At 41.9% G+C, this 12,768-nt stretch overlaps 1 protein-coding gene across 2 annotated transcripts in view; it reads right to left on the bottom strand.

Annotated features, from left to right (window-relative positions):
* The window catches only part of BICD2 (BICD cargo adaptor 2), a 299,787-nt gene that overhangs the window by 21,269 nt on the left and 265,750 nt on the right, over window positions 1–12,768 (bottom strand). For both annotated transcript variants that reach the window (XM_085624598.1, XM_085624597.1), the window contains exons 5-6: window positions 11,059–12,063; window positions 8,736–8,887 (exon numbers count right to left, since the gene is read on the bottom strand). In XM_085624598.1, the coding sequence (XP_085480724.1) occupies window positions 8,736–8,887; window positions 11,059–12,063 (1,157 nt within the window). The remainder of the gene's footprint in view (window positions 1–8,735; window positions 8,888–11,058; window positions 12,064–12,768) is intronic.

The following is a 12,768-nucleotide window of genomic DNA, read 5'->3' on the forward strand; positions in this document are numbered from 1 at the left end:
AGGCTTTGCGCCTTCAGAAGACCCACAAACGTTTTGCATCTCTTATTAACATACGATTGCTTCCATCTTAAAGCGTCTCCCAGTGGTAAATGTACATAGTAAACACGAAATGTAAAGAGCTGTTTTCGGGACTGTGTTGTAATGGAAAGAGGGGCTTCCAGACAAAGGCCAAAGAGAACAAAGATTAAAACCAAAACTGAAGCACGCGTTACAACCCTCAAATCCACAAGATAGACACCACTCTAACAACCATTAAACTTGTCTCAGTATGTACCCTGCTCCCACCAGAAACCTCTATAAGAACTAACACTTCCAGGCAACTGAAGCATACTCAATGCTCAGGCGTGGAAATCACCAAAAAGGTACGCCAAAGGTAGGTGGCCCCTAGGGAGGAACTACCAAGACACTGAGAAACCCACCGAAGATTAATACTAGGGTGAGTTATCTAAATCACTCAGGGAACCGCCTTCATCTTTGCATAAAATGTGTGCCTTAACCACAATAAATATGGGCAAAAATGTGTGGCTATTGAATCTGTGTTTGTTATTGTAAAATGTGCACTTCTGTTGTTCTCTCCTGATGTTTTCTGCTATGTCGCGCATTGTAGACGTTCACCCATAGTACAATGTCCCTGGTTGCTCCCTTGCTTGTCTTCCACAACATGTGCTCTGCTGGTCTTCTTTATATTCCTAACCAAACTGCAGATAGGAAGGACCTGGAATGGAGGACTATCCATGTATGTAAGACTCAAACATCTTTATGACATTACAAGAATTCAAGTAGAAAGGGGGTGGTAATGCATTAGCGGTATGTGCTGGAGCATCGGCCAAGGCGGCAGCCATGTTCAAAACCTTTGGGATCTCCTACCCTCCTAAGGACTGGAGATACTGACCAAGATGATTCAGAGAGGGGAGCGAGGTAAGACAATTTCTTTTAACCATGAAGAGAGCCTTTTATTTAAGATATCTCGTGGTTAAGCAGGTTTGAGGGCATGGGAGATACAGCTGGGCAAGCCCCTACCCGAGAAAAGCTGGAAATATTCTTCCAGACAAGATAAGGACGCGTTATTTAATTAGACACAAACTGGTCTATTTTTAAATGCTGGACGGCTTGTATTATAGTCCAGAGAGCATAGCTACATTCAAACCAGATAGTCTAGTTTAGTTTTAAAAATGCAAAGGCATTCATTTATCATGTTTGCATATCACATGAACTTGCGGAGAGGTGAGCTGGTATTAGCCTGAGGTGATTGAAATATTGGAGGTAATGGTTGACGTGGAACTATGGTAACCCCAGAAGTTGTACTGTTGGCACTAACCGTGGTCACCAAAAGGAAGGCACAGGCTGGTGTCCATGGCGCTTTAGCTGGTCAAGAGGCGAGTGGCCACCCATTGGCTGACCTCTAGGGCCACAATGACTGAAGCATGGCTAAGACATATTGCAGTACAAAGAAATTCGAATATGATGAAATACTGCATCTGAAGGCACGCCCATGAGATTTTTGGGAACCCTACAGAATAAATATGTGAAGTAGGGAAGTCGAGCCATCAGCAGACAGAGAGTAAGAGCATATAGCATAAGATGACATGCTTTTTTTTGGTAGACTGACATGTAAAAGTGTGATATGTGACTATATCAAGACTACCGTATGGGGTGCCTTATTCATAATGTTGTGATATATGTTAAAAAGCATAAATGAAAAAATGTTAAAGCCTGAAAGATTTGTCTTTGGATTGAACAAAGAGAGAGTGATTTAAAAAAAAGCTGGAACCATCATGCAAGAGGTAGTGGTCTAACTAAATTCAGGAGAAGAGGAAAGTTATACGCCTATGGCATAGACATCGAAAGAGCACAGGATTGGCAGTAATGAATTTTAAGGTCACTACACAGCAGGGGCACTTTCAATTTATTACATCAGATGATGGAAAAGTGTCTCAATTATGTGTGAGGTCTGTGGGGGGGCACAAGGCTCTTTAGGACACATAGGGGAAAGAACTTAACTGAAAGCTCCTCTTCATCCTTTGGCGAGTTTGTGTGTAAGTGCTACTGTGGATGGTGAGTAAATGCAAGAATGAGTCAATGGGTCGATGAATAGATACTTCCAAACAGGCAACTACTCATCCATCCTTCCATGCTCTCTATTACTCATGATACCTGCACTCAGGCATTCAATCATCTACCCACAAACTCATGCTTGCATTTAGCCACTCACTCATCCAAAATAGATGAAGGTTAAAGGTGGGATTTAGAAAATGGTGCATGGTTACCTGTTGACAATAGTTGTGTTCGATTTTCAGGCTAGTCACAATATAAATGATCCTCGTTTCGATTATTTGTATGTAAATGTAGCTCATGTGGAAGTCATGAAACTCTGTCATGGATCCATGCAACCGTGGAGCAATGTTGGACCCACCTTGAACCCTTGATTTGTCAAATACCCTCCCAGATAAATTTGCAGAACAAAGACACTGTATTAATTCAAGGGCCCTATACCCCTTCAAAGTGTACGGTTAGAGATGAATAAATACAGGTAAATGTCAGCCAATTAGGAATTGTAAATCACTACATCACAGTAGAGATTTTAGTGATGGCTGGCAAAAGCTGTAGAATGTATTAGGTTGTAAAAAATACTTTTCCGAGCTAAAAGAAGAAGAAATTGCTATCAGGAAAGAATTATCTGTTTTGTGTTTCTGTGCACCATGTGAATGTCAAAAAGGTTCATTATGGTGTGAAAAATTGTATGCAACTGCAGCAAACATGTTACTTCACCAGTGTATTTACAGCGCCCATCACAAATTAACTCTGCGATTCTCGTGTGGACTATGCATTGAGGCTAATATTATTTGTCTTTTTTTATAGGGACACTAATAGTACATTAGTTGTCATGTGGCACTATCCACCCTTCTAAACTTCTGTCCCATTGAAGAGTAATCCAAGTTTATTTACACTGGCACCAAATAGTTCAGATTGCTTATTTTCAGGTCTCTCAACAGTCCAATTCCTTCTACCGGCTCTAGAAAGACCTCCACCACCGCTTCATTCAGGTGCCTGCCTGCCTATATGAAAAGGAGGTAAGAGGGGCAGAGGCGAGTTTATTGATGCACCTCTGATATAACTCACATGGGCCACCTGCCACCACGTATAGGGGTGGGTGTAAGATGGAGTCGCAGTGTTATTGAGGATATTCCTGTGCAGCCAATGGAAAGACGTGGGCTGCAGGGGAACCATGGGGGCACCAATGCGAAACAGATCTTGGTCATATCATAAGTTTAATTTCTCATGCCAGGAACACTCTTTTTTGACATTTTTGCAAAGTTCCTGTGAAAGTCGGGTGGAGTTGAAGAAGCTGTAATGGTACAAAAAATGACCTTTTGGGCAGCTCTATAAAGACTACATCTCTACTAGCGATAGCTGAAGAAAAGACCGAGGTACTGACAGCATGGTTCTGTTACAATCTTCTGTTAAAATAAAGTTCTCTCTATGATGTGGCCCGTGGTTTGGTCTTATGGTATAGGGTACTTTTGTTAGGAACCAGAATTATTCTGTTCCCTATTTGTTCTTCTGAAGTCAAAATACAAATGTATTATTAGATCAAATCTACAACTTCACTGGAAGTAGGAAACCGTTTTCTACTTAATTTGGAGCAACGCTCATTACAATTCAACTCACAGGTACCAAGAAAAAGACCTGTAACTTTGTTTTTTGTTGTTAAATATCAAGGGTAGCATCTGTAACCCTTAATTTTGATATTTATAAATCTAGTCTCTCGGGAAATCAACTTCAAATTGCAATCCACCAACCTGTTGCCCTCTTCAAAATTACCTGATCGACCCCTAAATCCAGGGTGGTGAATCTGTAATGGGGGTCACCACCCAATCAGCAGCTTTGCCCATCACTGCTGCACTCTTCAATCTATTGTAAATTAAACTCATAAAACATGATGAAGAGGAGAATGAGATGTTTCTATGAAGTGCACTATTAATAGCCCTTGTTTTCTATCTTCTGTATTTGTATTGAGTGAATCAAGTATGGATCAAGACTGCGCATTGACAACATTTTCAACCAGTTACTCTTACTGTGACTAAGCCATTAAACTTAAATATTAATGGTTAACATAAGTCCAAAAATGCAAGAAAAAGCAGGTAATTAATTCCTTTTTGGAGTCGCATTCATTTATTTTTTACCACGATCCTGGCAATTTCAGTGATGCAAAGCTTTATGTAATTATAACTTTTAAACTGGAATTTAGCGGAGATTGTTTCTTGTAAATGTGAAATGACTTTGGTAAGCTCACCTCAACTCCCAAATTCCTCATCACAAAATCCACCTCACCAACTTGACACATCTGAACTAGCGGAGTGCGAAATTCGCACAACTTGGTTTTGCGTAGTTATGTGACCCTTTCGGCAAAATTACACATAATTACAAGAAATGCAAAGCTGGCATTTGGCACTAAATTTCTGTGAGAAATTGATATGTGTCCTTTTTAGACTTTAAAATGCATTTCGTACTAAGAAAAAAAAATACCAAAAGTGCTGCGAACAGCAGCCGTTGGCGTTCTGGTCATTCGCGGTGTTCCTGTGAGCTTGCATTAAATATTTGGCGCAAGCGGTGCATAATTATGCAACTTGGCGTATACAATGGTATTCCCGGAATATCATCAAGCAATCGTATTGTGAGATTACCAAAATGATGCTGCCGTAACAGAAATTTCTTCCAGGCCTCATCAGAACTGAAATTGGCTTGTGCCATAAGGTAGCTGTGCAGAAATCATGGGTATGGTCAAAATGAAGAAGGGTATGGGGAATGTGCGTAGCCACTTGACCATGCCACAAGAGATGTGGAAGAAAGAGATGATGCGGCTGGAGAGGTTTGATAGTCCTATGTACTCAGTAGCTGGGCTCCTTGTCAGGCCCCCACACACCCGAACATAGCACCTGCTCAGCAATATAATTAAGAAACCAATACATTGCTTTTTTTCTGACCTTTATTTTCCCCCCCCGACTATGATTGCAACTCTGAAAGTTGCTGCTTGAAGGAGTGACAGCCAACGAATTACAACGAATATGCCTTATTGGATGCCAGCTGGTCGCGGCTCGTCACCGAAATGTTCACATATTACTTTGAATGAGAATTTCCTCGTAGTAAACACATTACTGACTCCAGTGGTACTTTCATACAGAGCGCACTTTGAACCCACAACACCTCCGAGGTCACATTGGAGCTGTGACATTTGCAGGTGATGCTGCCTAATGAGCCATCAGAGATGATGGTGGAATGTTAGCTGTCTGCCCCATTAGGATTTATACCCAGAATCCTCAGCGCTGGTTCTTTTTGCTTATTTTGTATTACTTGTTCTCCTAGGATGATTATCTTTTTAAGGCAGTCAAACACCCCATAAAGGCACATTTTTCTATTTTCACGTTCAGTTTGGTGAACGCTCGATTATCTAATTAATTTAAGATTGAGGCGTAAACATTTGATATCTGGAAGGCACGTGCCAGGAGGCGCGAGCGCGCTGCGTCAGCACTGGCCTTTGCCACAGTCGACTCATAAGGGCTGAGGCGGGAATCTTCCCGTCACGCCCCAGTGACCGACGCCCGTCAGCGCATCTGTCCACATCACCCCGGGCTCGAGGAGGGAAGGGTGCTCGGTCTGCGGCGCTTTAAAAGGCGCATCTTCTTCCAGGAGGCTTAAACTGCGCTGTCAGCACCCTGCAACAGCTGCTGGCATTTCAAGGAATATATCCACTGGGCGGAGGCGGGCGGGGCCCCTCATCCTTAGCGCAGTTTCAATGAGTTGGCGCTTTTGGAAGTCGTAGGGCGCGAGTCACCTAAATAGGAGGCGTCTGACGTGTGGTGAAACGTGACAGGTGATGAGAAGGTTGCGAGCAGAACCTCCGGTTCATGCCAAAAGAGTATATTAAGAATTAAACAGCATATATGGGAAATAAATAGTAAACATTTCGTTTGAGACAGTCTCACCGACGCCCGGGGTAAAAAAAAAAAAAAAAAAAAAAGGCCTATTTAAGCATGCCCAAAACAAGCACGTTTGTGCTAAGAATTTTTAACATCCGTGCACTCGGATCTGCTTTCACTGCATGGATGTAGCCACGAACACGCAAGCATTCTAATTAGGACCCAAATAGCAGTACAAATTAGTAGATAAGCGTATGGGATAGCATATATATGATTTATGTAGCATCGAACTAGCTACAAAGCAACGGAGCACTATACACGAAATGTTGGGTGGGACACGGTTTGGGGAGGAAAGGAACAAGAGTGAGAATCTGGTGATCACACCACGACGGCACGACCCTCGAAGCGATGGGATTTCAGTGGCTTGCAGAAATGGAGATGGGAATGTACCTTGACTGGGATGAGCTGCTATTCCAGAACCTGGGAGCGTTGCAAGAGAGCACCCGGCCTCCCATCTTCTCTTTATTGGAAACAGACTGTCATTTATATTAGAACATTGGAATGATAAGCGCTCCATTGAAGACAATGGAGTGCTCCGGGCTTTTAATGGTTGGTAGAAGCCAGACGCATCAACATTTCAATGTTTGTTCACAGCAGCAGCTGTGAACAAAGGCCTCACGGATCCCAAGGTGATTTGAACCCACTCTTTTTGACAAATTAGAACATTCTGCTGTCTGTGGGCGGAATATTCCAATAGCCTTAGCCCAAAATAGTGGGCTCTACCGGCAATTGAAGGCCCGCTCTCTTGTTAAATGCCGCAGGAGCGGGCGGGCTCCAAGGCTGTAATGGGATCAATTTGTCAAAGATGTATCAGGGGAGAGGAGTTCGCGTAACGGCTACGGCCGTCGACCTCGAATATGGGGAACTGAGTTCGAGCCTCGGCAATGACGCTGAACATCCTGTGATTCTGGGCAAATCACTTAAGTCTCCCCGTGCCTAACAAAACAAAAAAAATGAATGTGTCCTCATGTAATGCAACTGGTGCTATGTAAAGCGCTCTGATACCCGAGTTGGGTCAAGTTTGCGCTATATAAAACTCTGTAAAAAAACAACAACAAAAAACAGGGGGCTGAACAGGGGAAAATATCTGCAACACTCTCCCAGCGGTGTGTATTTCTTTAAATTAAAAGAACATATAGCACATTCTACAACTAGACTGACAATGCATCAACAATATTTACAACAGTAATTCCAAGCAGAGCCCTTCAAGGTGGAGCTTCCACCGGCCACCAAGCTTTATAAAAGCAACTCCAGATTGGTGGCTAAGCGCGGCTGCAAGTTTGCATTTTTGACTGGCACTGAGAGTTGTAAGATAGTTCTGCAGTCTTACGCTTCCTCTGCACAGATCTGTACATATCCAGAAAGTCACATGTTCAAGTCTGAATAGCTCGACTGTCTTGCATGCTTCCACTGACAATATAATGAGCGCTGTGAGCAGGGTAATAATACCATCTTCTATATGCACCTCGAAACGATTTAGCTCTCATCACGTGCGTAATACGTGGGAGTCTACAAGCCCGGCATAAATGGTCGTCTCTAGTTTCCTTATTTAAGGTGACCTCCTCAGTGACTTGCAATATCCTTATACTATATGGCAGGGGGAATGTATTCCATGTCTCATAATGAACTATTATTAATCTGTTTTCAGAAACACAAAGCTAAGAAATCATTCACAAAAAGGTATCTACCAAGACTTCTCAGCAAATTACCATTTAATGCCAACATCTCATGTGACCTGCAGGTATCCACTTCACATAGTGGTGGGGCATCTCAGTTTTCAACCTTAAAAGGTGGATATAGTACCCCTGATTTGGCAAACAGAAACTACTATCATTTACATAGCTTAGAACCAGCAAAAATGGTGCCATCAATCGTTATTTGAAAAACAAGATATTTTCAGAAATGAAGCTGCAGAGGTTAGTGATTACAATTTGTATACATTTATCTGAATCTAGACACTGAATATAGATAGATAGATAGATAGATAGATAGATAGATAGATAGATAGATAGATAGATAGATATATGTCTACTGCACAGTTTTAGGCCTGGTAACCCTCAATTAGAATACAGTACTACACATTTTCAATTTCGAGCTATCAAATACAGTCTCACTCTTTTAGAGGTCGGGCTATTGGGAAACGATTTAGATTCTTTACATCATTGTGACAATTTGAATCCGCGAGGTCGCCATCATCAGGCAGTATGGTCTTTGACTTTTGCTACAAGCAGATAAGATCTCATACCTGTCAAAGGGGGCATGTTTAAATAAGTGCTCTGTGATGAGTGACCCTCTTGTTGGCAGATTCGTTGGACACACGAAAGCTCAAAAGGGACGCGTACGCTTTGCTTTAACATTCCGAAGCAGACTCAAGGCTCACTGACAACTGCTGAAGTTGGAGGAGTTGGTGCTGCCTTTGCTTTATGGGCTCCATGTAGCTTTTTATTGGCCTGCATGGGGCAAGCTTTCTCACTAGCCACTTAAGAGTAGCACGCTACGCACCTCTAGAGGTCGCTTACGCTGATATCAGAGGTGTTAAACTTCTCAATAACCCTTTTTATCATCCTTCTTGTATACAGATCACCGGATATGAACGCACTTGTATTATTGCGACGGTACCTTTACTCTAGCTTGTCAATAATAAATTAAAAGCACATGGTCAAGGATTTGGTCCTCCTCTCAGCAATTTCAACAATTCTGCAGCATTTACATAATATCCGACACACCAGTTGCATGCATGAAGGAGAGATTACTCGCCTGGTGGCAAACATGGCTCTCAGAGAGGAGAATGTAGCAGCATCTTCTTTGAGGGCCTTGAGCTCATTGCGCAGCTTCATCATAGTCTCTCGAACCATCGCCTTTTCGTTCTCGTACTTGCCCTTCAGGTTGGCCAAGGCTACCTCTGCCGTCTGTCATATAAAGGAAAAGAAGAGGAACTCAATCATAACATGCACTCCTGCTGACAACTAGAGCACAAACAAGGAACAACAACCATCAACAAAACCAATCTCATTTCATATACAGATCCACATGATCACTTTAGAAAAAGCATTGTACAGTGAAATACATCTATTACTGTAATATCATGAGATCCCAGGCCATATATACTTATCAAGCCCCTCTAGGATCAAGGATTCAATGCCGAATAACACAGAGAATTACTGAGCTATAAAGGGAACAGAATCCTAATCCCAATGGCAGGACCATTTAAAGATACCATAGTTACTTCTCTGAATAAAAAGGGTCCTAGCCAAATTCTGGGCTGGTAACTAAAAAAACACCACTAGCATTACAGCAGGATGGTGGGAACAGTGTCATTTTACAAATACTGTCTCACTGGATCTATCTTCACTAATGTTTTCGGATACCGCACCTTTCTCGAATTTCCAAAGAAGAAAAACAGTGTGATAATCAATCCACATTATCAGTGTTACTGGTGGGATTCAAATTATTACTGACTCATAAACGCAATCTATACTGGTGTTGTATGCATTGATTTAACCTGGCAAATTTTACATTGTTTTTCTATGTGAGGGTTGAATCACATTTGGCAGTCAAGTTTATTCGAAAGAGGAACAAACAAGGAAAGGGAAGGGGTTGAGAAAAATATATGAATGGAGATGCCCAGGAAAAAATGCACCTCGAAGCACGAAACAGAAAAATTTGATTTTAAGACAATAAATGAAGTCAACATATAGGATGATCGCATTGAGTGGAAGTTTTGGGATGGACGATTAGAGAGATAAACAAAAAAAGAGATAATGTGAGATATTTTAAAATTTTAGTTAGAGACTATCATCAAAGCCCTACGGCACATGTTATGGTGGACTGGGCCAGCAACTTTTGCCGATTATGCCTTCCATTAACTAATGGTATGAATTTAAGTGCAATTGTAACAAAAAAGCCAGTGGCTTCAAAAGATTTAACATCTTTTGGCATCAGGTTTCAAGATCGTGCTGATTTCCATTGTTCTGTCTTAGCCACACTTCTCAGCATATAAGCTTTTGGTCTCCTTAAGTACTTGAGCTCACAGATGTAGGCAGTTCAGGCCTCAGCTGGCATGCTGATACATGGATTGAAATAGTTAATTATGTGACATCAACCCACTGAGCATTTTTCTGAGTTCATTGGTCTCAAACAATCTTATTTAAATGCTCTGATCCATACAGCAGAGTGTGAAACTTGCACAAGCTAGCTTCAAGAATATGCCAGCCTTTATACGCTTCTTTGCCCACGTTTATTAGGAGATAAGCAAGCAAACAACTAAAACAAAGACACATGGAGGGAAATGAACCAACACCGCTATGTCTACTGTGTCTTAGCCCCTAAACCATTAAATTCATTTTCAATGGGCATCAGATTCTAGCAGATCATTCACAGGGCACCAGAAATATGGCTGTTAGACACACTTCCTGAGTAATAATTACACCTTATATGCTAATTCACATAGGCTGCTGCTCATAAAGTGCACAGGAGTAGCTACACTGCATTGTAAACTGAAGAAATACTAATACTGACAAAAAGTGGGTGGAAAGTAGGAACATTTAAAGAAGTATTCGACCGTAAGGGAAAACATAATTAAAGGGCCCAGCAACCAAACTGAATCAAACATAACAAGGACAAATGTATGTGAATATATGATACACTGACAGGAAAGAACAGTTCCCAAACAATGAACAGTTATGGTTACTGCGGTTTCCACAACAACACTGAGTGTAATTGCGACAAGCCAGTGAATGAGTGTAACATGCGGTTGGGTGCGTTTCCTCTGGCCGAATCGCATTCAAATCCTGGGAAACGTCTACTTGGTTCCTAAAAGCTAAATCAAAACATCATACATTTGTTTCTATGTCAAACCAATTGCAATTATCAAAATGCATGGAAGCTGTCTAGATGAAATGAAAATTAGAAATGTAAAATTTGTTAGCATATGACGCCCAAAGGCCAGTGTATATCGCTGTGCATTCTTGATATCTAGGACCAAAATTGTCTCCTGAGGTATCTTGGCTTTAACAAAGAACAATTTTTCCTAAGTGCCCATGACTATGATAATAATGTATGGTAATAAGGCCTTTCTCACCTGTTTGTTGGCTTTGAGGACAGTCCTTAAAGTGGCGATCTGCTCCCTCTTGGTGCTTAGCAAAGACTTCAACTTCAGAATTTCCTCCATGAGAACTTCCTTGTCCTTGTCTCCTGCAGCCCCAAACTCCTGGCTGGCAACCTGTTGCCGTGACAGCTCAGTTGTTCTATCGACAGCAGCCTGCAGATGTTTGATCTGATCGCGGATGATAGCAATGAGGTTATAAATGTTCATAGGCTCTCTTCGAGGATCGGACACTGGAGACGGAAGGGGTGAAGCAGGAGAAACATTGCCGTCTCCATTCCCATTCTCGGTTATCAGAAGCCCTTTAGAAAGAAGGATCGGGGACCTCCGACTGCGACTCTCGGGGCTGCTGCGTCCTCCTTTACCTTCTTTGTAGTAATCCAGCATCACCCGGTTAGGCGTTTCATTGTTGCACATGCACACATGGTTATACAGGTTGGCCAATTCTTCACTGAAGGTAACCAGCTCATCTTGAGCCACAGTGAGGCTGCCCTGGGTTTCTCCAGCCACATCACTTACTTTTCTCAGTTCTTTCTCGAGTCTCACCAACGTGTCTCTGTCTTGCCTAGTAGTTCTTTCAAGGAAGGAGATTTTTTCGGTCAATGCAATCGACTCGCTATCAAATTTGCCCTTCTCCTCCTCATACTTGGACCCGCATTCCTCGTATTTGGCCTTAAGTATTTTAAGCTCATCCTTGAGGTCGCTGATCTCCGAGACAGCCACCTTGTATTTGCACTCCAAGATTTCAGGGCCATTGATGTCCACTTCATAATAGTCTCCATCTTCGTGACTATCCCGCTCTTTCTCATTGTCAAGGGCAGACTGGCGCTCTTTGCTGGCCTGCAGCTTCTTCATGGCGTTCAGGTTTTCAGTGAGCCTGCTGACTTTGTCATGCTGTTCTGAGAGAGCACCCCTGGTGTTCTCCAGCTGTTTCTGAGATTCTTGGAGTGTACACAATAGATTGACCTTTTCTCTTTCCATCTGCAAAGAAAACAATTTACAGTGAAATCCTCAAAAGTGGAGAGTAACAGTAAGTGCCAATGATTCACAAAACACACATGAAATACACTCCGGGAGGCAATATACAGAATTAAATAATACATTAATAATGTCAAGATCAATAAGCCAACAGAAAAGACAAACATACTCTGAGACTACGAGGATATCAATTCCCCATTGCTCTCTGCAGCTCCGTTTCATACAAGAAACTTTTACTAGCCTACATTTTGCCATGAGTTTTTATCTACGTGGATTTATAACTTTGTTTGTGTGACTCATCGGATTGACATTGAAATGTTACTTGTTTTTTTTATCAAAATGTGCTAAGTGTGCATTTTGGTTAAAAACAAAATTTATGGTAGAATACCCATCCAGATTGTTTTGCTAATAGCTCTACCTTTGCTGATGGTGCCAGCCACACCAACAGTCAGGCTTTTTTTCACACACAGAATTTGAGTTGACCTAATGCTGAGTGGGGTGGATTAGAGAGTGTGAATCTGTTCCTATTACTCCATGTCACAGCAGCTAAACAGTAAACACATACAGGACGCAAACCTACCATTAAGAAGGAAGGTCTAGAGATGTCTAGATGGAGGCATTTTTGTGTCTGGGGAAATGCTTTGTTTCCTCATTGTATGAGAGCTCATGAGATAGTCATCTACAATCATAAAATCCAATTTATCTTCA

Source organism: Triturus cristatus, chromosome 9, assembly GCF_964204655.1.
Source record: "Triturus cristatus chromosome 9, aTriCri1.1, whole genome shotgun sequence".
Classification (NCBI taxonomy): domain Eukaryota; kingdom Metazoa; phylum Chordata; class Amphibia; order Caudata; family Salamandridae; genus Triturus; species Triturus cristatus.